The 27,296-nt window shown below is 36.4% G+C and overlaps 1 protein-coding gene across 4 annotated transcripts in view; it reads left to right on the forward strand.

Annotated features, from left to right (window-relative positions):
• Positions 1-882: 882 nt before the first annotated feature.
• The window catches only part of LOC143653978 (protein FRA10AC1), a 51,297-nt gene continuing 24,883 nt past the window's right edge, over positions 883-27,296 (forward strand). Inside the window, exons 1-10 of one of the 4 annotated variants that reach the window (XM_077125404.1) lie at positions 883-1,167; positions 1,385-1,578; positions 3,725-3,834; positions 7,606-7,701; positions 7,833-7,878; positions 10,443-10,519; positions 11,581-11,664; positions 13,948-14,032; positions 18,257-18,302; positions 27,096-27,209. In XM_077125404.1, coding sequence (XP_076981519.1) covers positions 3,758-3,834; positions 7,606-7,701; positions 7,833-7,878; positions 10,443-10,519; positions 11,581-11,664; positions 13,948-14,032; positions 18,257-18,302; positions 27,096-27,209 — 625 coding nt within the window. In that variant the 5' untranslated portion in view covers positions 883-1,167; positions 1,385-1,578; positions 3,725-3,757. Of the gene's footprint in view, positions 1,168-1,384; positions 1,579-3,723; positions 3,835-7,605; positions 7,702-7,832; positions 7,879-10,442; positions 10,520-11,580; positions 11,665-13,947; positions 14,033-18,256; positions 18,303-27,095; positions 27,210-27,296 lie in introns of those variants that run through there. The other 3 variants (XM_077125403.1, XM_077125406.1, XM_077125405.1) reach the window with 3 other exon arrangements.

The following is a 27,296-nucleotide window of genomic DNA, read 5'->3' on the forward strand; positions in this document are numbered from 1 at the left end:
CTCACTAGGTTTGTGGGCTTAGGCTCTATATTCCAATACCTCATTTGCAAAATGGTACTAATAACACAACAGCAAAGGGTTATTGTAGGGATAAAATGAAGCAACAGACAAAACTAGGAATGCAAAATGGTACTAATAACACAACAGCAAAAGGTTATTGCAGGGATAAAATGAAGCAACAGACAAAACTAGGAATGGTAGAAAAATGCTATTAAATGTCAAATATTGGTAGAAAGTAAATGGGATTCAAGGTATGCAGGTGTGCTCAGTTTTCTTAATAATAAATAAAAGAACTAAATATATATTTTAGATATTTACTAGAAAACGAACTGTTGACAAAATAATATGCTATATTAATTTATGAGGCTCCTATTGTTTAATTTTTAAAAAACTTGTTTTTGTTTAAGTATAATCTGATTGCATTGTACATGATTGACTTTACAATAATTTAACTTACATTACAGGTTTTCAAGATCATACTGACTGCGTTGTGCAAAACTGAGTACATCTAAAATTTACCACCAGGGGTAGGAGAAGGCTTTGAACCCGTGAGGAAATGGTTTTCTACTGTTTAGTGTACGATGTAAAGTGATGAGCGCTTATTAAAAGCCACGGTTTTCTTTAAAATGTGCCCACTGTAAAAGTCAGAGTCTTGCCAATTCGATTCAACAAATATTTAACTAAAGCTTGTGATTCCCAAGGTACCGTGTCAGGTATGGAGGAGAAAGCCAAGATGAATAACTGCTAATGCAGGGGGGAGACAAGACACGAGGCCGGTACCTAGGCTCTAAAGCAGAGTAGGGCGTCATAGTGCAGAGGGCGCAAAGCACTAATTTCACTTTTCCTGCTTTTTTTTTAAGGATCTGTTTTGGATCCTTTATCACACCTGCCTGGTCGCCTGTCGTAGAGAATCTGCTACCTTGTGCAATTTCTACTCCCTTTCATTGTTTTCTTCGTTTCTTCACAAATTTGATGAGCTCCTCTGCCACCAGACTTGCGGGTGGAATAGTCCCTATTGCGTGGGTGGTGAAACGAGGCAAAGTTATTTTTGGTCTAATTATGAGAACTGTTTTACCCGGGGAAACGCGCAGGCAGATCCGAGGCTGAGTTGCTCGGCAAGGAAGCTCCGAGGAGACGTTACTAAGGTTACTAGAAGGAGGACGGCAGGTGATCTTCACGAAGGTTTTTTTCTAAGGCAAAATATATGTTCAGATGAGGGGCGTGGGCTGAGCTGTGGGCAGTGCCACACGGTAACTAGGTGCTGGGCTCTCTAGAGAAGACGGGAAGGAGGCCCGGGAAGAAACTTAGAGCTGTGGCTTAGCGAAAGCAAGAACGCTCCGCCTCCTGTGCCGACACTTCTTTTCCCCGCCGCCCTTGTTTCCAGGGGCTGTTCTGGCTGTCGCACAAGGCAAGGACATCCGGGGACGGTGCTGTTTAGGTGTGACACGCGGGCGAGCCGAACCGGAAGCGGCGCCCAGTCGGGACCCGTAGGGAGAGGCGTGGAGCGGGCAGCTGCGGCCCTAGGAAGCTAGGCGACACGAGGCTACCGGGTTGGTCCTGCGTCGGTTTGCTCAGGCTGTGGGTGTCTCTGCAGCCGCTGGGAGAGAAGGAGAAAAACACCGACTCGGGACGAACGTGGCAGAGCAGGGAGAAAGGGAAGGGATGTATAAGGAGGGCCGTGGGCGTGCGGACGGGGAGAATTACCTCTAAACTTGTTCCTCAGATACTACTCTAGTTTTTGTTTGTTTGTTTGTTTGGTTGGTTGGTTGAATCAGATTCTGGAGACCCCCGACGTCTCCCTTCTCGAATTTCTCTCTACCCTTTTTAGTTCATCGTGGCCTGAAGTGGGTGACAAGTTTATAGTGCAACCACTGAGTTGAGGTGGGGATGGAAACCCTCCAAAGAAGAAAGAAATGGGAGAAAGATGGGTGGGGTGGAGTAGGGGTGGAGCAAGATAATAATAAGATGGTGATGATGATAGTGATAAAAACAGTTAATATTTGCAGGGGATTACTGTACTAGATACTGTTCTAAAACCCTTTCTGTGTGGTAACTCATTTAATCTCCCGACCTACTACATTTTATTAGCCTCATTATACAGATGGGAAAACTGAGGCTCAGAGTGGTTAAGGAAAACGCTCAAAGAAAAACAAATGAAAAGTGCGGAATTGGCATTTGAAGTCAGATAAGCTGACCCCAGAACATATCTCTAAGCCCCAAGCTATGGTTTTCCCCCAATAAGATGTGAAGAAAGTGAGAACGTGGGACAAGGAGTAAGAGGCTGGTATGGCTTGAAAAGATGTGATAAGCAACTGAAGAAAGGAATTCCTGAAAATGTGAGGGTCAGGTGTGCCTGTGAAGTGATGACAGGTGTAAGGGAGAGTAAACCTGACACCAGTGACCTAACCTTGGCTGGGGCCTTTCTCTCTGTAGAATTCTGTGAGGCAGGGAGGCAAGGTATACTCCTACACACCTGATTTGGAAAAGGGAATTAGAGAAAGATCAAATACTGATAGAATTGAGAGATTATTTGATATAACCAGTTAGTTTAACAGATGAGGCCTAAGGAGTTAAAGTGGCTTTTTCAAGGTAGCCATGACTGAAAACTTGTTTCTGTTCTAGGTCCAATGCTCTACTGTTCAGGGAGTTTCCCCCTCTTTTTCCTTGCCCTAATGAATATTAAAGTTTAAAAAATGTGGTAATGTCATTTGACCTGGGCTGGCTCCTGTCAGCCATATAAATTGGGTAATTATGCTTGGTGCAGAGCTATCACAGTTAATGATGGCACCTTCATTACCAAGTGTGACTTTTTAATATTTTAATAGAATGTTTTTGAACCTGAATATAGTTGACATCAGATAGTAAGTAATCCATTTATCCTCCATTAATGTCTGTCCCAAATTCAATTTAATGCTGGATGCAAGTTGCTTCTTCTGACACAATCCATGAATTAAAAAAAATAATAAAGTGACAACTGAGGTCCTCCAGTCTAAGAATTTCAATTAAAAAATTAATTAAAACAAAGTAAAGCTGACTAGGCCAAAGAGCAAGGTACGTTAATTTGAAGAAACTAAGTTTAAAACAAAAGGTGGAGACTCTACATGTGTTGAAAGGAACAGCAACATTTTTATCACTCAATAGTGTACTGTTTACAAATATAGTAAGTCTAATGGAATATAGCTAATCAGAAATTTAGCATATTCTAGACAGGCAATTTGGAGTACTTGAAATCATGGCCTTTAGAATCAAATAGATCAGCTGAAGCACTTAATTGCTTTATACAGTTATTTAACTTCATTTGTCCTTGTTTTCTTAATTTCTGAAATGGAAATAATAGTTCCTAACTTGCAGAATGAGAAGCAGTGTTTGTAAAGTACTTAGCACAGTGTCTGGAACAAAGTTGGTGATAAATACATAGCAGTTGTTAATACTATCAGTCAAATTAAAGCAAATCATTGCTGAACTGTGCAGTCACAGTGCAGCTTCTAGATCTGGTTTTCAATAGAGAGGTCAAATAATAGCCACACTTGTTTGCTTAATGATAATGGAAGGTGAAAAATATTCAGTGTATGCATGTTTTTAAGAGTTAGTCTGTTATTTCAAAGTGCATGAAAGTTTAGATGGCTGGATAGCCCATGAAAAGCAATTTTCCTCCTGTGATACTCTAAAACTACTGTAAATTTTAAAGATAACTGTTCTGTTTCCTGAACTATTGGCAACTTAGGTTCTAAGCAGCTGACTTTATACTCTGATCCAAATGCATGGTCACGGAGGCTATGACTCTGATTTTAGTGATGACGAACACTGTGGAGAATCTAGCAAAAGGAAAAAAAGGTAGGTAAATTTTTATCGATCTGTATTTCAGATCGTTTATTAAATAACATTGAAAGTTTTGAGATTGAGTTTGCACATTAAGACAACTATGCTCTTTGGTGAATGAAAGCTTCTTCATGAAGTGTAATGTTTTGACTCAAAATGTGATAATATTATGAAAAATAAGAAAATGTTTATACTGTGAAGGGATTTATGGATAGGAAGGAAATAAAAGGAAAGAACTAAAGCTGTTAGATCTCTCTATTGCATTTATATTTTCATTCAACCATCAGGGACCTTTTTACTTGTGAAAGTTACAGCCTAGAAGGGGATTGACGGTAGTTTCTTTGCCAGAACTTGACTTTGAAAGGAGGTCATTGTGAAGGGATGAGATATAGTGCAGCACGGTTCTTATGGCTACGCAATTGAGGAGAGTAAGTAGCCAAGGAAAGGAACTCATGGAAGGTTTATTAAATTGGAAGGTACAAAACATCCTGGCACTTAAAGCCTGAGAACAACTACTAAATAACCAGAAACAGTACAGAACAGCTCCCGGAGCCACGTCAGTGACCGAACACACAGCGTACCCCAGTCTGGACCACCTGGACCAGCTGCAAGCCTCCCCAAAACCGTGAGTTCCCCAAGCCATGGCGCCCAGTGCCCCTCCCCCACAGGTGGCTTGCCAGAGGGAAAGGAAAGAGACTTTAAACCTGGTCAAGCGGAGTTCGCTCATTGGGCTCACGGAAAAAGAGGGAAAGGAGGAGGAAACAGAGGTTTTAGTGGCTGTGTTTCTACGGAGACTTGGCAGCCTCTGGATTCAGCGGCCGGACTTCTCAGGCTGCAACTGCCCCAGGCATAGGCAGAAACAGGCTGCTTTCAGGGCTGTCTCCCACCTGTGCCTTCCCCAGGGGAGGGGTGAAGCCCAGCTCAGGTGGAATCCCTCTCTCAAGGAATTCAGACCCCAGGGCTTGGCAATTTGAAGCCATTAAAACCAGCCTACAACCTCTCCTCCGTCTCCACCACTCCCCCAGCGGGAGAGTCTTCCAAAGTTAAAAGTGCCGCAGCATCTTTTGCTGGTGCGACCCACAGGCAGACGCACCACATACTGGGCAGGATAAGAAAAACAGAGCCCAGAGACTTCACAGGAAAGTCTTTTAACCTACTGGGTCTCACCCTCAGGGAAAACTGATGCAGGTGACCCCTTCCCCCGATAGGAGGCCAGTTTAGTCCGAGAAAACCCGGCTGGAGTCTATAATACCTACGTAGACCCTCCTAAGGGTGGGGAGGGAAAAGGCACCACACAAGCAGGGCAAGAAACAAGAAAACAAGAACTGAAAAATTATCCTCTGTTAAACAAAACCTAAGCTAGAGGTCTGGAAAAAGCTGAACTGAAGGTCAAAGAACAGATAGACAACAAATTCATCTAGCAAGAAAACCCTAGGTAAGAGAAGTGAAAGCAATCTCCAGAATAAACTAATTAAGGTAATTAAATGTCTAGATGCCAACAAAAAAAACAAAGTACACCAGGAAAACTGAAGATATGGCCCAGTCAAAGGAACAAACCAGTAGTTCAAATAAGATACAAGAGCTGAAACAACTAATTCAGAATGTACAAACATACATGGAAAACCTCATCAAAAATGAAATCAATGAATTGAGGGAGGATATGAAGAAGGCAAGGAATGAACAAAAAGAAGAAATGGAAAGTCTGAAAAAACAAATCATGGAATTTATGGGGATGAAAGGTACAGTAGAAGAGATGAAAAAAACTATGGAAACCTACAATGGTAGATTTCGAGAGACAGAGGTTAGGATTAGTGAACTTGAGGGCGGAACATCTGAAATCTGACGAGATACAGAAACTATAGGGAAAAAGATGGAAAAATATGAGCAAGGACTCAGGGAACTGAATGATAATATGAAGTGCACAAATATACATGTTATGGGTGTCCTGGAAGGAGAAGAGAAGGGAAAAGGAGGAGAAAAACTAATGGAAAAAATTATCACTGAAAATTTCCCAACTCTTATGAAAGACCTAAAATTACAGATCCAAGAAGTGCAGCATACCCCAAAGAGAATAGATCCAAATAGATGTTCTCTAAGACACTTACTAGTCAGAATGTCAGAGGTCAAAGAGAAAGAGAGGATCTTGAAAGCAGCAAGAGAAAAGCAATCCATCACATACAAGGGAAACCCAATAAGACTATGTGTAGATTTCTCAGCAGAAACCATGGAGGCAAGAAGACAGTGGGATGGTATATTTAAACTACTAAAAGAGAAAAACTTCCAACCAAGAATTCTATACCTAGCAAAATTGTCCTTCAAAAATGAGGGAGAAATTAAAACATTTTCAGACAAAAAATCACTGAGAGAATTTGTGACCAAGAAACCAGCTCTGCAAGAAATACTAAAGGGAGCACTAGAGACAGATACAAAAAGAAGAGAGAGGTGTGGAGAAGAGTGTAGAAATAAGGAAAATTAGATATGACATATAAAATACAAAAGGCAAAATGGTAGAGGAAAGTACTACCCAAACAGTAATAACACTAAATGTTAATGGATTGAACTCCCCAATCAAAAGGCATTCTATTTCTAGTATATTGCATTCCAGCAGCTAGCAAACTAGAATAGCGCTGTTTGTATAGTTTGGGAGATGAGTAGAAATACTGATTTACATTTGAAGTCAGGTATGTAGGCATGTAAATAATTTAAGATTAGCTACTACAAGATCAGAAATAGAATGTTTAACTCCTAAACCAGTAAAGGGGAGAAAAGAGAATAAAGAAAAGTTGTTCAATCTAAAAAAAACTTCAGGTAAAAAAGAAAAAAGATGAAGCAAAAAAAGAAAAGACAAAAAAAAGTATAAAATAAGATAACAGAAATAAATGTAAGAATATCAGTAATCATAATAAATGTAAATGGTTATTTTTTCTTTGTATTTTTTAATTTTTATTTTAGTTCTTAAAAAAATAAAATAAAGATAAAGCGTGGCTCTTAGAAGGAGGCTACATCTTGGTGGAGTTGCTGTGTTTAGGGTCTTTGTTCTCAGGTTTCATTGCTTAGAAACTCAGTTTTATCCATTAACTCAGGAGTGGTTGACTGGATCATACTAACCAAACTTACAGAAATTGATTGATCATTTCATATTGAGAGCAATGTAGTAGGCATACCAATAGAGACTAATCATTTTTGTGGAGTACTTAAACCTCAGGAATAACTATAATAGTCATAATAAATTTTATCTATAGTGCTTTACATTTCCCAAAGATTTTTCATTTTAAAAATATTACTTCCTAAGAACAAAATTTGAACATATCTAGTCTTCTCTGCTTTAAGGTTATATCTACCTCAAATAATTAGGAATGATCATCTGTGCTCTTTATCATCTATAATCAGGCCCCCCCCCTTTTGTTTTCCATATTATCAGTTACCCTAAAGTTTCATCATCCCAATTTTACAAACAGGGAATTTAAGGCACAAAGAGATTAAGTAATTTGTCCAAGATTACGTAGGTAGTAAATGGCAAAGCCAGGATTTGAACCCAGGAACCGACACCAGAATCCATGCTTTTGTTTGTTTCAGCTCCTCCATTTTGTAGGTATTAAATAAAGTGAAGGTGTTACTTAAGTTATTTAAGGAGATGTAAAATGATTTATTAAAGGTCAGTGGTTCATTTTTAGGCTAAGACTTGACTTTTTAAAAACATGTTCCCCATATGCAAATATAAAGAATCAAGAAACACTAACCCATTGAGAAAAGTGAACTCTGTTAATAATTTTCTTCTTAAACTAGGACAGCTGAAGATGATTTACTGCTCAAAAAGCCATTTCAAAAAGAAAAACATGGAAAGGTGGCCCATAAACAAGTTGCAGCTGAATTGCTTGATAGGTATGGTACTTCAGTGTATATTACATTCCTTGCTTTAAGTTGTTTTTGTAAACTCAGGGACTTGGGAATATGATTATATTAAATAAAACATACACATTTCAATATGCTTTAAATAAAATTTGTTTTAACAGGGAAGAAGCAAGAAATAGAAGGTTTCATCTCATATCTATGGATGCTGTATCCTTTTTATATTCCTAGATTTTTATAATTAGTAGAATAAAAAAAATTTTTTTCTATCATAAAGTCTTCTGAAGTCAAATAGATCTTTTTAATTTTATTTTTAAAAATACATTTTTATTGAGGTAAAACATTAACATTTATACTTTTGGGTACAATTCTCTTTTATTAACATATAAGAAAGATTTAGAGAAAAAATAATAAAGCATATTACTAGTGTACTGTAAATAATAGGTTTACAAGGTCCCTGAGCCTGCAAATATTTTTTCCAGCCTGTATTTTTTTTTTTTTCATGGACAGTCACCAGGAATCGAATCTGGGTCTCCAGCATGGCAGGCGAGAACTTTGCCTGCTGATCCACTGTGGCCCACCCTCCAGCCTGTTTTGCCAAGCTCCGTACATTTCCCTTTTCTACACTTACCTGTAGTCTCATTTAACTCTTATTCTCTTCCTACCTCATTCTTGGCTATTTAACATATCTACAAAACTTGTATTTAAAATTAGGTCTTTCTGTGGCCTATCCCCAGACCTGTGTGGCTTCATTTCTCAGGTGTGATTTTAGGTTATCCTTTAGCAATAACTTGCTTCCCAATTGTAGCCGTGTCCAAGCTCAGTTTTTCAGTAACACTATGGTTCATGACACTAACTGCTAGCACCCATATTACTGTTGGGAGTATTGGAAAATGAAGAAAGACGCCAAGCAAAACCTGAAGTATTTTTTGGTATTTACTATTATGGTCAAGATTGGATGAAGGGTACAGGGTCAGTTAGATATACATCCTGCCTGGGTCTCTGCTCATTTTGTTATCATTCCTCATCTTTTTCTTAAGTTATAGCTGTTCTCTTGTGTCACAAAGTTTTTTGTTCCCTTATCATGTAACCCAGTAGCTTAGCTTTCCCTTGGATCTCATCTGTTATTTGTTTCTGTAACATTTCAAAATCTGCTGTGCATTCTCTGACACCATTCCTTTGGGGACATAGGAGTATCTTGTTGCAGCCTTGTAAGGGTGATGAAAGTCTAAACTCCTCTTCAGTCTTTGCTGGTCTTGGTAGGGCCATAAGAGTAGAACAATTATTGTCTATAAGTTTTCTGTCTGGCTAGGCTTCTCCCTTTCTTGGTCATTTGGTTAGAGAAAGCAGGTTTTTGTTGAGGCTTTTTTTATCTGTTTCATTGGTGTTTCTGGGTTGCCAGCTTCTTTACCTCCAAGTCTGGGTTTATTGAAATAAAAGAAAACCCAGGGAACTCACTACCATGTTATACCGTATGTCCAGAGGTCCCTAGCTGGTCTGCTTCATTTCCACCTTTCAGTGTCTTTGTTTTATATATACCGTCTAAGAACTTTAGTTGTACTTAGTGGAAGAAATAGGGAGAAGTACTTCTACGTCTCTTCCATCTTCCCAGAAGCCCAAGTCCCATCTACATTCTATTTTTGTAAATAAAGTTTTATGGAATACGGCAGTGCTCATTCATTTCTTGTTGACTATAGCTGCTTTTATATTATAGTGGCAGAACTGAGTAGTTGCAGCAGAGACCATATGGACTGCAAAGCCTGAACTATTTGCTATATGGCCTTTTACAGAAAAAATGTGCTGATCCCAGCTCTCACTTGAAGTGACTTGCCATGGTCACATGACCAACTAGTGGTAGACCCAAAGCTAAACCCCAGGTCTCCTATACCTTCCTCTTTCTTTTCCTCTCTCTCTTTTTACAGAAATGTTAACTGCTTTGTTATCATTTTTGGAAGTGTCATGTTCTGATTAAATAGTCTCTTAGAATACTTTCTGATAAATTAAATCGCTATTTAACAGGGTGTAGTCACAGACAGTATGATAGAAGTTGAGTTTGTTTTTAGAGAGGATGTCATTGAGCTTTTTAAAACAAAAAGTAAAATGCTCATATATCTTTTTGTTAATACTGCATTGAAAATAAACATAATTGTAGATTCTTTGAATATTAAAAATAAGCGTAAAAAATGATATCTGATTTATTCCATTTGCTGTTTTTTTTTTTTTTTAAAGCCCAGGGTTAGGATTTAATAGTATAAAAGTTGTATCATCTCCTTTCCACAAGCTTTGTCATTACTGGAATAGCAAATTATATTTTATGTAAATTTATTTTATATAAATTAAATTTTTATATAAATTAAATTTTGTAATAATGAAATAGATTTTAATTATCTTAAATTTTTAAAACTATAGTCTTTTTTTTCAAATTGTGATTCTTTGGGTGGTGGTATGTGGCTATATTCAGCCCAGCAGTACATAGGAAGTTCTTTTTCTCCCCCAATGGAGGTAGATTTTACCACAAAGGTGCTTGAAGAATTTTCAAAACAATATAAATAGTCTCAGAAAAACTGAAAGCTCCTCTGCTCTACAGTCCTCGCTCTTAGCAATTTAATACGTAGCCTCCTAGATTTTAAAAAATATATAAGCGCATGTGTGGTACATATTTGCAAATTAAAAAAACATCTAATAGACTTATGTTTTTTTTTAAACTCAATAGTATATCACAGGCACAGAACAACTCCTGAATTTATGAAATCCTTAATTTTCCTGCATGTTAGTATCAAAGGCACAGAAAGTTTGTAAATGATTATATTTTATACTATGGTGGCAAAAAAGAAGACTTCAGGCGTTTGGGGTAAGTATGAAATTTACATAGGATGAGGGGATATGACTTTAATTGAAGGCCCACAGCTACTCAGTCATCTGATTCTGCCACTTTACCTTGCTTTTTATCTCAGTTTCCTTATTATATCATAAAATGGAGAGGCCATCCACAACTTCTAGCCAAATAGTTCTACATGAATTCCATTTCTTTGATTTTAGGCCATCCTCATCTGCTAAGCCAGCTGTGACCCTGGCAGTAATGGTATCTGTGACCCTGATGTGCCTGATTCTACAGTATTTTTTTTCTTTTCTTTGGCAAGAAATTTTGAAATAATGAACTTTTTAGATCTTAATGTTTAGGGTTGCTTTTTAAATAGTAGGATTTGAAAAGAAACCTTTTTCCAATGTTTCCACAGAGGAAATTCCTTCCCTTTTTTGAGATTCTTCTGTTAGAAATTGGTTTTGCGTGTTTTTTTTTCCCCTTGCTAATTTAACAATCTTCTGAGTTGGAAGGATTCTAGAACAACTAGTTTGCCTCAAATTTGTATTCCTTATCAATTTAGCTTATAACTCCAACAACTACTTGCTGTGCCCTCTCACTGTTAGCCTCTTAAGAGATACCCCCTTCAGCTTTCCTCTTATCTTGCCTCATCATCTTAGGAAATTGTAGTAAAATGAAATTTGGAAAAATTTTAATATATTTTTTAAAAATAGAGGTCAGTTGTATTTCCAACTTTTGGTTATAATTTGAAACTTATTTTCATTCACATTTTCCTTATCCATTTAGTGTTTATTCAGGTTTCTCATCCTAGCTTTTATAACTTAGCTCCATTAGTGTATTTGAAACCACTGCTAGAGGTGGATGGATTCCTTGTCTGTTTAACTTGCTTCTATGGCAGCATTCTGTAAGTGCCTTTTGAAAATACTAAAATCATTTTTGTAAATATAGGTACATCTGTAGATACACACACCACTGTCTTTATCATGTATTATATTTTTACTCAAGTTTTCAACATTCTCACAGCACTGTTTAACCTCCTAAATTTGGCTCATTTTCTTTTTGTATTAAATAAAAATAATTTCATTTTCCAGGGAAAATGACAAAACAGACTTGGATGTTATACGAGAAAATCATAGATTCCTGTGGAATGAGGAGGATGAAATGGACATGACTTGGTAAATTTAGCCATCAGAGATATATTGCATCAAATGCTTTTGTACTATATATCCTGGTCTATGAGTGTTTTCTTACTTTGTCATTTATCTAAGATACTAAGTCCATTCAGAAAACAGTTCTGAATTGAAGACATAAAATCACACCTAAGTAGGGTGTAAGGTAGTTCAATGGTAGAATTCTCCCCTGCCATGTGGGAGCCCTGGGTTTGATTCCTGGTCTATGTACTTTCCAAAAAACAAACGAATAAAAATTCAACAAATGGTGCTGCAATAATAGGATACTCACATGGAAAAATAACCCCACCATACAGCATACCAAAAAAAAAATCACACCTAGGATTATTGACTCTTTGGTTCTTTTGGTAATTTTTGGCAGTTTTAATTGACTTCTTATTGCTTGACTCTGTCTTTTAAAAAATAATTTATGACATTTTTACAAGAGTGTGTGTTGTGTAATATGCTATCATGTGCCTCTAAAATTTTTTTGTTTTTATTTTTCTTTTATATGCAATTTTATTGCGATATATTCATGCACCATACAATATGAGGTATTCGATCAGTGGCTTACTGTATCATCACATAGTTGTGCATTTATCACGATGATCAATTTTAGAACATTTTCATTACTCCAGAAAAATAAATAAAAGTAAAAAAGAAAGCCCAAAATATCCCATATCCCTTATACACTGCCCCTCCCCCCACCCTAGTATTGGTGTGGTAAATTTGTTACTGTGATAAAAGAATATTAAGGTATTACTGTTAGCTATAGTCTGTAGTTTACAGGAGGTGCTTTTTTCCCCATGTACCCCTCTATTAGTAGCCCCTTGTAGTAGTGTCATACATTTGTTCTAGTTCATGAAAGAACTTTTTAATATTTGTATGTTAATCACAGTCATCATCCACCACAAGATTTACTTTGTTATACATTCCCACGTTTTAACCTCCAGTTTTCTTTCTGGTGACATAAATAACTCTAAACTTCCCCTTTCCACTACATTCACGCACAATTCAGCACTGCTAATTATACTCAAAATAGCATGCTACCATCACCTCTCTCCATTTCCAAACATTTAAGTTTGACCTGGTTAAAAATTGTGCACCTATTAAATAATTGCTCCCCGTTCTCTAGTCTCATTCTGAATCCTAGTAACCTATATTCTATATTTTATGTCTATGAGTATACCTGTTATAATTAGTTCATATTAGTGAGATCATATATTTGTCCTTTTGTTTCTAACTTATTTCACTTAACATAATAGGCTCAAGGTTCATTAATGTTGCAAGCTTCAGGACTTTGTTCCTTCTTGCTATTAATATCCCATCATATTGTTTGTTCATCTTGTTTACCCATTCATCTGTTGATGGACAACTGGGTTTCCATTTTTTGGCAATTGTGAATAATGCCACTATGAACTGTGTGCAGATGTCGGTTCTCATCCTTGCTTTCAGATCTTCTGGATATATGAGTAGCAGGATTGCCAGGTTGTAAGGCACCTCTATAATTAGCTTCCTGAGGAACCGCCAAACTGTCCTCTGCATCAGCTGTACCATTTTACTTTCCCATTAGCAGTGAATAAGTGTTTCAATTTTTCCATATCCTCTCCAACACTTGTAGTTGCCTATTTGTTTAATAGTGGCCATTCTAGTAGGTGTGAGATGATATCTCATTGTGTTTTTGATTTGCATTTCCCTAGCAGCTAATGAGTCTGACCATCTTTTCATGTGCTTTTTAACCATTTGTATTTCCTCTTTGGAGAAATAATCTGTTCATGTCTTTTGCCCGTTTTTAAATTAATTGTTAGTCTTTTTATTGCTGAATTGTAAGATTTCTTTATATATTCTGTATATTAATACATATCAGACATGTGGTTTCCAAATATTTTCTCTCACTGAGTTGGCTGCCTTTCCACCCTTTTGACAAAGTCCTTTGAAATACAGTCTTTAAATTTTAAAAATATTTTGGGAAAAATTAATATCTGAAAATGTTTTTTTAGGTATTACTTTTTCCCAAAATATTTTAAAAATTTTAAAAAGATATATAATTGCATTACAAAGGTTAAAAGTGAACAGTTAGTTTCCCTCTCATCTCTGTCAGTTCTCTAGTTTCCCTCTTGAGAGAACCACTATTAATAGTTAATATCCAGATATCCTTGCTTATTAAGTAAAAGGCCTCTTTTAAAACATTAATATCTATATCATTTGTTATTTATTTGACATTGCTTCCAAGTAGCAAACTGTGGTTGGATTTCTGCATGTGTAATATTTATATTTTTATGGATTTAGGGAGAAGAGGCTTGCAAAGAAATACTATGATAAATTATTCAAGGAATACTGCATAGCAGATCTCAGTAGATATAAAGAAAATAAGGTATGTCTTCAAAATATTTACAGGAGTACATTCTTGACTGAGTACCATATTAATTTTTATAATACTGTCATGCCCCATATCATTGTTTTAAAGATGCTAATTCTAGTCTAAGTTGTCCTGCATTTATAAAGTGTCATTTGAATTATTTAATGTCTTCGGCTATGGATTTTACAAAGGGCCCTTTGGACAAGGATTTTTCTTCATGAGCTGAGGCAGGAAAAGTCTAATATTAAACACAAGTGGTTACTGGATCCTGTTTCATCCTGACTCTAGTCTAGAGCCTCTGAGTGATTATAATGAGTGACTTGACACTGCAGAATAATGTCTTATGTTCTTTCATAGATGATGTTTGAAATTGATAGATTTTTTCAAATTCATTAACTTCTATAAAGAGGCAGCAGCACATCTGTTACATAAGTATATCTACTCTAGTAAAATGAATTTGTATCACTTCTCAGTAATGGTAAATTTCCTTTCCTACATTACATTTTACTTCAGTTAATATTAAAGTTGTTTTTATTCCTATCTCAAATTTCAAATTTGTAGGTTTAGGTGACCCAGGAATAGGCAATCTTAGTTGGAAATGGGAAAGGAGGGAATACTGAAAAAATATATGTGTTATAGATGTTGTATTAAGAAAAGCAACTATTTACTGTTTTAGATGCTGTTTTAGATGGATATATCATAAGGATTTCTTTTATATTTGAAAAGTTAGATCTCACTTGGACCATGATTTGATTAATAATTTTTCAGTAATGCCTTAAAAATGTGTGTGGCTTCATAATAGTCTTATAGATAATAGTAGTGTCCACTTTGTATCTCCTTGTTTAAAAGACCTTACACTTGGTGTATCTCAAAGATTTCCTCACTGTATTAGTCAGGGATTTCTAGAGAAACAGAACCAACAGGAGATATCTGTAAATATGAGATTTGTAAAAGTGTATCATGGAACTGTGAGAGTAGAAGAGTCCAAAATCCATAGGGCAGGTTGTGAAGCTGGCAGCTCTGATGGAGGGTCTGGACAAATTCCACAGGAGAGGCTAGCTGGCTGAAGAAGCGGTGAAAGTCTCTCTTCTCCCTTAAAGGCCTTCAACTGATTGGATTGTCTCCTTGGTGGGAGACACACCTTAGTTGATCTTAGATGTAATCAGCTACAGCTGCAGTCAACTGAATGATGATTGAATACACCAGCCTTCCAGTGTATCAACCAGCCATGAAATATCCTGATTGCAACAGTCAGGCCAGTGCTTGCCTGACCAGACAACTGGCCATCATACTTGGCCAAGTTGACACCAGAGCCTGTCACACACAGTTTTTTGTGAACTGGTTCGCAGCTCTCTGCTCTGTAGTAGTTATTTACCACATCTACTCCCAAAAGCACCCCAACAGTTGAAATTACTTGAAGTTACTAAATTGCACATCAAGTGTGAAATAGTATGTCCTTTTAGGAGCATAACAAAGCAGATTTTTCAGTCCTGGCTCATTTGTTGATTGTTTTTCAGTATTTATGGAGGACTGGGCTGAGTGCTATGAATTAAACATGGTATCTGCCCTTCAGTTAAAGTTACAGTCTAGTTGAGGGGAGAAAAATTTATATAAATTAAAAGTTAAAATTTGTTTTTTCCATTAAGAAATTCAAAGTGTGTCACTGGAAATCATACTTTAAAGAGGATATTCTTGAAAATGCTGTTTTCCTATTAGAAAATGATGAGTGATTGGCTATGGGAGTGACTGCAGGGAAGAAGAAAAATATATGACTCACTGGTTTTAAGTCTGGATACTGAGAGAAATAGGGAATATGGAGGGCAAACCTTTGGAGGGAGTGGGTGAAGGTAATGAGTTTGTTTTGTTGGAATAGTTCCTTTGGTTCCTTCACATTTTCTTGTAGTTTTGTTTTGTACAAAGACAAGTGCTTTATTCATTTTTAATTAACCAACTCCTAGCTTAGTGCCTAATGTATTTAGAGGAGATGTGTAGGGCATTTTTAGTAAATTCGTGCCTTTTCCTCACTTCTTTCCTTTTTTTGCTACTTTTCCCCTTTCATCATTGAGAATTTAATTGGGTTATTGTATCAGTTAGGAGTAGATTCAGCTGCAAGGAACAGATAGCACTACAAAAAAACCCTGGCTTAAATGAACCACAGGTTTATTTTTCTTTTATGTAAAAGTCCAAACAGATGATCATGGAACTTTGTGTTGTCAGATCAGGATCCTTCACTTATTGCTTGCCTATGTGACTTCTTTGTTAGGAGAGTAGAATGAAAGAGGAATTGACTCAGCACTGTGTACTAACTCCATTGTTTAAAGGTTTAATATTCTTAATCCAACTTTTCAGCAGGAAAATTTATTTCAGGAAAGAATATTAAAACATTGAGGCAAAATCTCTATATGATTTTCAACTAATAGGATATGTTGTAGTTGTCTGTCTCCATAAGATTATATATAACTTTCTTGATGACAGATACTATTTTAATAATCACTTTTTATGCTCGGCAGAATAACAAGACCAATAAGTAGTTACTTTATAATTATTTATTAAATAGATTAATGAATGAAAGAGAAAATTTGGAAACTATTGCTGCTGTACATTTGACTATGCTTCAGCAGATATTCCAACGTGTATTGAATGGCAAGCAATCACACATATAGATAGATGTAAAAATAGAATTCATCTGAGTTATTTTGAATTCTATATTTCTTTTTTTTCCTAGACTTTGGAGGAATTTTATTTTTGTTGGGTTTTAATCAGATTATTTTGAAATAATTTGAGCCCTTATTGGCATTTAAAAAACAAAATTGCCTAATTCAAGTAGTTGATGATAAAAATAATAACCTAAATTAACATGCTTTTACTGCGGGTCAGGCTTTGACTACCTCATCTGAATTATTTCCCATAATACAATAACCCTTTGAGGTCAGGGTCTGTTACTATTTTTATATATAAAATTGGAAACAGGCTTAGAGAAATAATGTTCTCTAAGTCACAGAGAATGGTGGAGCTTGAGCTCAATACAGGTCTGCAAGATTCTGGAGCTGAATTTTTAAACATTGGTTTAAACCAAATAGAAAACAGTGCTTTACTAAAATCATGGTAAATTAGCATAAGGTTGAGAAAGCTTAAAAGGCAGCAGAGAAAATATTTTTAGGCAAAAAAAAACAGTATTACTTTAGGAGTCTAGATTGAAAATTTAACAACTTTCTGCTTTACAGAGTTGATGGTCCATTCTGGTCCCACTGTTCTTTTCTGTCCAATTTCTGGGCCAAACTTTGCCAGTGATAGAGGCCTAAATAATATTGGATCTGAGATCAGCTTAAGTTGTTGAGATCAAAAGTGTGGTCTTTGACTCATGTGCATTGTGATCTCCTGTAGTGTGTGGGAGAACACTGATTATCCTTCTGTTAATCAGGTGGGATCATAGCAGAAACAACTGATAAATAACATGTATTGAGCATTTACCACCGGGGTTAGAAAACTTTTTTTGTGGAGGGCAATAGTAACTATTTAGACTTTGCGGTCTATGTAGTCTCTGTCACAGATACTGACCTATCCTGGTTGTAGAAAGCAGCCATAGACATAATGCAAATGAATGGGCATAGCTGTATTCCAATAAAATTTTATTTTCAAAAACAGGCACCAAGCCTATTGGCTATTGTTTGTCAACTCTAGTTTCTATGTGCTGGGAATTATTCTAAGTGCTATATATGTATTATTGCATTTAACCTTTTAATCCAAAGAAATAGGTACTCTTATTATCTCAGTTTTATATACAAGGAAACTAAGGCACACAGAGATGAAATAATTTGCCTACTATTGTACAGTTGTTAAGTAGTAGAGCTAAGATGTGAAGCCCAATAGCCTGACTTCAAAGGCTCTGCTCATTTTTTAGTATATTGCCTCTCTACTGTGCCATAAACTTTATTTTTGGTCACTGTCATAGAACAGAATTGCTATTTATTAGCATAGGTGCTTTACAGCCAGACACCTATAACTTTTAAGGTAGTTTGAAAATAAAGAAGGTAGTTTCTTAAGAGATAAATTGCTTCAACTTTCTTTTCAGTCATCTGGAATCCTATAAGAAAAGAAAAAGCTGTTGCAGTGGAAATTAGGTTTACTTTTTAGGTTGGAAAACATGCAGTCAATTACTGGCTCCAGGTTTAGGTTTATATACAATTTTAAATGTTTAAATTTATTTTAGTATGCCATGTAATTTTTTTTTCTCATTAGTTTGGATTTAGGTGGCGAATAGAAAAAGAAGTGATTTCAGGGAAAGGTAATTATTTTTTTTCTTACTTTACTTTTTTTTGGGTATGTTTCCTTTGTTTTATTTAATGAAAGCATATTACGATATTACTATTAACTATAGATACTAGCTTGCATTGACTGGGTTTTCTCTATGAACCATTATTTTTTAAAAACTTTTTTATTATAACATATAACATATATACAAAACAAAGAAATAAAAAAGCAATAGTTGTCAAAGCACTCTTCAACAAGTAGTGCTTAAGATGGTATGGTAGCCCATGACAAACTCTGAAGACAGGACAGATCCCAGACTTTGTCATGGGCTACCATACCATCTTATCAGAATTTTCCTTCTGGTTGCTCCAGAATATAGGAGGCTAGAAGGAATAAATATTTTTTTATCATCACAATTGGCTTTTTTGTAAAAGTAACATATATACAAAAAAGTAATAAATTTCAAAGCATAGCACAGTAGTTGTAGAACAGATTTCAGAGTTTGGTGTGGGTTACAATTCCAAATTTTAGGTTTTTACTTCCAGTTGCTCTAAGATACTGGAGACTAAAAGAAATATCAATGTAGTAATTCAGCAATCATACTCATTTGTTAAACCCTACCTTCTCTGTATAATTCCAACATCATCTTTGTTCTTTCTGTCCCACTCTTTAGGGATATTTAGGCTATGGCCGTACTTTTTCATGTTGGAAGGAGCTGTGAATAATATGGGGTAGGGAGATGGAGCTAGCTGATGTTCTGGAGAGGCTGGGCCCTTTAGGTTTTAGGACTTATCTTACTTTACTTTTAACAGAATATAGGTTATTTTATATTATTGAATTGAAGTCATTCAGTAAGATTATTCCTAACCTAAACAATAAATTATTATTTGCAAAAGTAAGCTCAGAGTAGATATGTTTGTGTTATAATACCAGCAAAGGTCAGAATAAAATGCTTGAATGATTTTTACAGACTATTTGCATTTAGAACTTTCAATTGAGGATACATAGAAAATGTTTAAATTAGAGTTAAAAATCAAAGAATGAATGTTTGGTTCTTTCTACTTATCAATTTTTGGAATAATGAGTTGGACATCTTAAGGGTAAACGGTGAGTTTTTTAATGTATTGTGGTGGTTTGATATTATGTACCCCAGAAATACATGTTCTTAACCTTAATCCATTCCTGTGGATGTGAGCCTATTATAAATATGACCTTTTGATAAGGTTCCTTCAGTTAAGGTGTGGCCCAACTGAATCAGGATGGATCTTAAGCCTATGACTGAAAGCCTTATAGAGAAAGCTACAGAAAGTGAAGACATGAGGGGCAGCCAGAAGTCAACAGAACCAGGAAGAGGAAGGAGAATTTGACACCATGTGCATTGCCATGTGGCAGAAAAGTCAAGGAACCCTAAAGATTGTCAGCCAGCCAGAACATACTGACCCTGGGAGGAAGCAAGCCTTCTAGCTCTGGAACTGTGAGCCAGTAAGTTACTGTCATTAAGCCAAATATGTTATATGGTATTTCTTTTGGTATCCGAAAGTGAGGTGCTACTATTACAAATACCTAAAAATGTGGAAACGACTTTGGAATTGGGTAATGGGTGGAGGCTAGAAGAATTGTGGAGACTCAAAAATGAGTGAGAGCTGGGCGGGCCACAGTGGCTCAGCAGGCAGAGTTTTCGCCTGCTATGCTAGAGACTTGGGTTTGGTTCTCAGTGCCTGCTTATGCAAAAAAAAAAAAAAAAAAAGAAAGAATGAGAGTTGTGAAGAAACTTTGTAGTGTCTCAGAATACACAGTTCACCATGAACCGAATGTAAGTAGGACTATGGGCATTAAGGTAGTTCTGGTGAGGCCTTAGAAGGAAGTTATTACATGTCATTGAGAATTGGAATAAAGATGATCCTTGTTATACAATGGCAGAGAGCTTGATGAAATTGAGTTCTGGTGTTGGATGGAAAACAGAACTTGAAAGCAGTGCACTTGGATATTAGCTGAGGAAATTCAAGCTTAGTATGGAAGGCACAGCCTGGTTTCTTCTTGCAGCTTATAGTGAAATGAGAGCAGGGATAAAGAAACTGAGGATTGAGCTGTTAAGCACATGGAAATCAGTAACTAATAATTTGGAAAATTCTTGGCCTTTCCAGATAGCATGCTCTGAAACTAGGACCAGAAGTACTTCTGAGCTTCCAGCAAGTGAATGTCCAAAGAACAGGTTCTGCATGAGGCTTGAACTGAATGATTCTTTGCTAAAGAAGATGTGGCTAAACATAGATCCTGTCAGCCATTTCAGTGGAAGTTGAGATTAGAAATCCAATTATCCAGGAAGGATCTATGGAAAGTTCTCTTGTCTTATGGTTTGGACCCACTTGAACTACATGCAGTTTTCTTGTTTTTTTTTTTTGCAAAATTTGTATGAGCAGAATCACTGCCAGCCTGGACTGAAAGGAACCGAGAAGGGACAATTTGAAGGAAGAATGACTTCAAGAGCAGAACCATGAAAGCCAGACTCTGTACAGAAGAGAGCTCAGGCCAAGAGAATGGACCCATCCACGTGTGTAGAAAGGACAAATCTGCCCTTCCACTTGGAGGGGGCAGGCCATCTGTCTCGGTGCTTGGAGGGGTTGGGTCTTGCACTCTGTTGTTTAAGGAATGTGCTGCCACCACCGTGCTCCGAGGTGGTTGGGCCTGTGCCTGGCATCTGCAGAGTGCCTGATCACCACCCCAGTGCTTGGAGAGCATGGAACCTATACCCCAGTGTTTGGAGAGAGTATGGCCACTGCACAAGCACTTGGAAGGAGGTGGGGCTGCTGCTCTGTCAGGCCTGGGGGATAAATAATCAAGCCACAGATACACTCACAGACCTTGAAATCTAATAAAGTTTGCCCTGCTGGGTTTCAGGTTCATTTGGGACCCATGACTGCTGTTTACCTTCCAGTTTCTCCCTTCTGGAATTGAAATGTTTATCCTATGCCTGTCCTACCAATATATACTGGAGGCAAATACCTTACTTCTAGATTTCAAAGGACAACAAACAGAGAGGAATTTTGTCCCGGTATGGATCACACTCATAACTGATTTTGATGAGACTGAACCTAGTATTATTCTAAAATGATTTAAGCTTTTTAGAGTGTTGGATGGAACAAATATATTTTGCATGTGGGAAGAACAGGTCTTTTTTGGTGTCCAGGGGGTGAGCTGTGGTGGCTTGGTGTTATATATGCCAGAAAAGCATGTTCTTAATCTATTCCTGTGGATCTGAATCCATTGTTAATAGTACCTTTTGATGAGGTTCTTTAAGGTGTGGCCCAGCTGAATCAGGATGGGCCTTAATCCTCTTCTGGAGGCCTTTTAGAGAAGGCTACAGGGAGAGAAGCCTTCAAGAGTAGCTAGAAGCTGGAAGTCAATAGAAGCCAGAAGAGAAAGGAGAAGATGCCGCCATGTGCATTGTAACATGACAGAAAAGCTAAGGAACTCTAAAAATTGCTGACAAGCCATGAGACACCAACCCTGTTGTTAATCTATCGTGTGATATTTGTTCTAGCACCCAGGAAACTAAAATAAGTATGATTATGGGTTTTTATATATTTGGCATGTTTTAATTCATTGCTGGCATTATTCTTTTTATGTGCAAATTTTCCTGTATTTGGCCAGTCTTCTTCAAGGTAGCTCTGGTATTTCTTTCACATGATCTCAGTAGACTTTGATAACTTCTTTGCTTTCTGACACAGCTGGATAAACTACGATCGTCTTATATATTTTCTACCATAGACCTTACATTAGCTGTATCTCCAAGGAGTCTTGGTGCCTTTTATGAAAAATTGTAATGAGAAGATAAAATCTGGTGTGAGGGATGCCCAGTGCTACAGGATTGTCATTGTTTCTATGACTGTTCAGTGTATAGAATTCGGAAAAATATAAATTTTTAGAAGGAGAAAAACAACTTGAGTTCATACTGATATGTCCAATTCAAATTGAAATGACATGGTTTATACTTAATTTTTATATGTAATTTTAAAAACGTATTTAGATTATCCATTTCTCTCCTCATTATGTTCCTGTTTTTCTGTAAATTTTTTATCATATTTGTAAGATTTTAAAGTTCTTTTCTGCTAATGCATCTTGTTTCTGCAATACTATATAGATTGTAAGTTTTCTTAGTTATCTCCATACTCCTCTACTAGTGAGATCTCTTTTTATTTTTTTATTATTTTTATTTTTTTATTTTTTAATTTTTTTTATTAATCAAAAAAAAGAAAAGAAATTAACACAACATTTAGAAATCATTCCATTCTACACATGTACTCAGTAATTCTTAGTATCATCACATAGATGTATGATCATCATTTCTTAGTACATTTGCATCGATTTAGGAAAAGAACTAGCCAAACAGCAGAAAAAGATATAGAATGTTAATACAGAGAAGAGAATTAAAATAATAATACTAATAAAAAATATATATATAAAAAGGAAAAAGAAAAAAAATAAAAACAAAAGATACAAACACACAAACAAACAAAAAACCATATTTCAGGTGCAGCTTCATTCAGTGTTCCAACCTAGTTACATTACACTTAGGTATTATTGTGCTGTCCATTTTTGAGTTTTTGTATCTAGTCCTGTTGCACAGTCTGTATCCCTTCAGCTCCAATTACCCATTATCTTACCCTGTTTCTAACTCCTGCTGGTCTCTGTTACCAATGATATATTCCAAGCTGATTCTCGAATGTCGGTTCACATCAGTGGGACCATACAGTATTTGTCCTTTAGTTTTTGGCTAGACTTACTCAGCATAATGTTCTCTAGGTCCATCCATGTTATTACATGCTTCATAAGTTTATTCTGTCTTAAAGCTGCATAATATTCCATCGTAGGTATACGCCACAGTTTGTTTAGCCACTCATCTGTTGATGGACATTTTGGCTGTTTCCATCTCTTTGCAATTGTAGATAATGCTGCTATAAACACTGGTGTGCAAATGTCCGTCTGTGTCTTTGCCCTTAAGTCCTTTGAGTAGATACCTAGCAGTGGTATTGCTGGGTTGTAATCCATTCTGCCATTCTATGTCTTTTGATTGGGAAATTCAGTCCATTAACTTTTAGTGTTATTACTGTTAGGATAATATTTTCCTCTACCATTTTGGCTTTTGTATTATATATATCATATCTGATTTTCCTTCTTTCTACACTTCACTCCATACCTCTCTCTTCTGTCTTTTCGTATCTGACTCTAGTGCTCCCTTTAGTATTTCTTGCAGAGCTGGTCTCTTGGTCACAAATTCTCTCAGTGACTTTTTGTCTATAAATGTTTTAATTTCTCCTTCATTTTTGAAGGAAAATTTTGCTGGATATAGGAGTCTTGGTTGGCAGTTTTTCTCTTTTAGTAATTTAAATATATCATCCCACTGTCTTCTAGCTTCCATGGTTTCTGCTGAGAAATCTACACATAGTCTTATTGGGTTTCCCTTGTATGTGACAGATTGTTTTTCTCTTGCTGCTTTCAAGATCCTCTCTTTCTCTTTGACCTCTGACATTCTAACTAGTAAATGTCTTGGAGAACGCCTATTTGGGTCTATTCTCTTTGGGGTGTGCTGCACTTCTTGGATCTGTAATTTTAGGTCTTTCATAAGAGTTGGGAAATTTTCAGTGATAATTTCTTCCATTAGTTTTTCTCCTCCTTTTCCCTTCTCTTCTCCTTCTGGGACACCCACAACACGTATATTTGTGCGCTTCATATTGTCATTCAGTTCCCTGATTCCCTGCTCAAGTTTTTCCATTCTTTTCCCTATAGTTTCTGTTTCTTTTTGGAATTCAGATGTTCCATCCTCCAGTTCACTAATTGTAGCTTCTGTCTCTTTAGATCTACCATTGTAGGTATCCATTGTTTTTTCTATTTTTTCTTCTTTGTCCTTCACTCCCATAAGTTCTGTGATTTGTTTTTTCAGATTTTCTATTTCTTCTTTTTGTTCAGCCCATGTCTTCTTTATGTCCTCCCTCAATTTATTGATTTGGTTTTTGAAGAGTTTTTCCATTTCTGTTCGTATATTCAGCATTAGTTGTCTCAGCTCCTGTATCTCATTTGAACTATTGGTTTGTTCCTTTGATTGGGCCATATCTTCAATTTTCCGAGCGTCATCCATTATTTTCTGCTGGTGTCTGGGCATTTGATCAGATTTCCCTGGGTGTGGGACCCAGCTGGTTGAAAGGTTTTTCTGTGGAATCTCTGGGCTCTGTTTTTCTTTTCCTGCCCAGTAGGTGGCGCTCGTGGTGGTCGTCTGTCTGCGGGGCAGTCGGCCCGGAAAACCGCGCGTGGAGGCGGGGGTCGCTGGCCGCCACGGCTTGGGGGAGTGCCGGTCCAAATTGCCCAGCTGGCCCGAGATGCCAAGCGTGACGGGAGGGCCCCGCTATCCAACGTTCCCAGTCAGACCGGGGAGCCCCGTGCGTGGAGGGGACCCCAGTCGCCAGCCGCCCTGGCCGGGAAAACGCGCGCCCCTCGGGTATCTCACCGCAGTGGATTCTCCCTGCCCGTTCAGCCGTTCCAGAATGGGGTACGCTGTCTTTTTGGTCTCTGTCGTGACTCCGGGAGCTGTTTCGTATTGTTTCTCTTTCTTTAGTTGCTTTTCTGGAGGAGGAACTAAGACCCGCGCGTCTTACTAAGCCGCCATCTTCTCCGGAAGTCCGAGATCTCTTTTTAGATCTCACATTCCTCCCCCACCCCCAGTCTAATGGAATCAGAGATCAGAGACCCCAAGGGGCATTCAATAAATTCTAACAGTGATGACCTATTTTATGAGAATGGCTAGTTATAGTAAAGGCTGTCAGGGTGAGAAATCTTACTTGAAAACTTCTCACTAGTAAATAACTATATTTTAAAAAATTAAATAGCATCTTGGATAGTATTTTTATATCCAAATTCTTTTTCTTATGGCATGAGATGCATTCCTATCTTATTTCTGCCTCTGGTGACAAAACAACTTGAAATTAAATTCCTTGATAATGAAGTCTCATTGGTAATACTGTATCCCAGCCAGATCCACATTTCGAAAGTCGAATGTGAACTTCATTTTGAAGCCAATAGAATTCTTGTACAGGCTAGTTTGTATTTTGGGGCATCACTGAGATTGATCCCAGATGTTTAGTCTAAGAGTAAAAGGCCAACATTTAGTAGGCAATCAGTAAATGCTTTTTTAATATGTGTAGTGACCTATTCATAAAACTTTTCTGAAAATTTTACATCTTTTTGTTTTCCTATATTATAAAATTAGCTCTTTATTGAATAAATTACATTTTTAAGTGTTGTTACTGAAAACTGTAGTAGCATTTAGGAAGTAACTTTAAACTAATGACATATCTTTTAAAGTTTTTTTGAAAGTTAATTGAAAATAAGGATTACTTTTAAATGATTAAATTTATGTCATCAGTGTAGATCATACACATTGTACATAAATTGAATATTTCTGTATGAGAGTGAAATTGGATATACAATAAAACAAACAAAAGTACACAGCAGGAATTTTTCTTTTAATAATAAAGGATCAATCCTGAAGGCACAGTAGAGAAGAAAAAAATAATAAATTTAAAGCTATTTTTTAACTTTTCTCAGGGTTATATTATAATTTGTATTTTTGCTAAAATAGTGAGAAATCCTGAAAGGTCTATAATAATTTAAAAATTTGATACTTGAATTGATTGGAATTTTCAGTTAATGATTTTTACAATGGGGCTTTTAAAAATTGGTGAACATTCTCTGAATTCATGTAAGTGAAAAAAAGGATTAATTGGGATGGGGAGAGATAGCTACTGCTATGATTTCTTTTATAAAGTTATAATTTTGTTGTTTTAACAACAGCACTTAGAATGTTCAGATGCAATAAAGTTTGCATTTGGGACAAGGGAAAAAAGCTGATTTAGAAAAGTTATCAACCATTTGGACTGATAATTTTTAAAAAGTTATTTTGATAATTTATTACTTTTATATTAAAAAGATTTGCTGGTGGGTGGGCCACAGTGGCTCAGCAGGAAGAATTCTCGCTTGCCGTGCTGTTTGATTCTCGGTGCCTGCCCATGTAAAAAGGAAAAAAAAGATTTGCTGGTTTCTGTCTTGCTCCTGTTGGATATTACTTGGTGATAAAAATTCCAAAAAATTCTTTTTTCTTTTCTTTGTACAAGAGAAAGTGTAATCTTGTCTTTTTTCCATCAAAGGAAATGTTTCTCTTTTTTGCCCCTATGAGATCATCATTGTTAGTCTATTTTTTGTAGTAGGCTTTAATATGCAATGGACATGTTAATGTGTTAATTTTAGGGTCAAGTGATTCTGAAATTGAGAGCATACAGTTTGCTTACTTATTGCTCTTCATCTCAAAGTGCTAGAATTTTAGAATGGTCTAAATGCCATTATGTTAGTACTTAAAAATATCAATTTTAAATATTACTATTAAATATTGAAAAGGATTCACCCATGTATAAGTGCATGTACTTTGGAAAATGTATTTGTTCTTTCAGGGTATTAGTGAATGTACTCTTCCGTTCTCTTACCTTATGAAATGTTAGGTTCCCTAATGGAGTCACCAAAGCTCTGTGCCTAAATATAAACAGTTGATCTGTCAAGCAAGAATTCTGTGACTCATCTTTCTTTTAAACAGTTCAGCTCTTTGATTTGATACATGGTGATTGAGCGTACTATAGTTAATGTGGTCAATTTTTTTTTAATGCTGGCTTTATATAGCTAAGAATTTATATATTTTAAAAGTAAACCTTAGAGGTAATACCAGATTATATCAATAAATATTGCCACCAACTATCATAGTTAATATTCCTTCCCTTTTTTGCAGGTCAGTTTTTCTGTGGAAATAAATGTTGTGATATGAAAGAAGGTTTAAAGAGTTGGGAAGTGAATTTTGGTTATTTTGAGCATGGTGAAAAGAGAAATGCACTTGTGAAATTAAGTAAGTTGATTTTAGGTGGAAGATTGATTTCTTCATAACATGTATTTAGAATTAAAACTATATAGACTTTAAATTTCAACTAAACAT

Source organism: Tamandua tetradactyla, chromosome 13 (genome assembly GCF_023851605.1).
Source record: "Tamandua tetradactyla isolate mTamTet1 chromosome 13, mTamTet1.pri, whole genome shotgun sequence".
Taxonomy (NCBI): domain Eukaryota; kingdom Metazoa; phylum Chordata; class Mammalia; order Pilosa; family Myrmecophagidae; genus Tamandua; species Tamandua tetradactyla.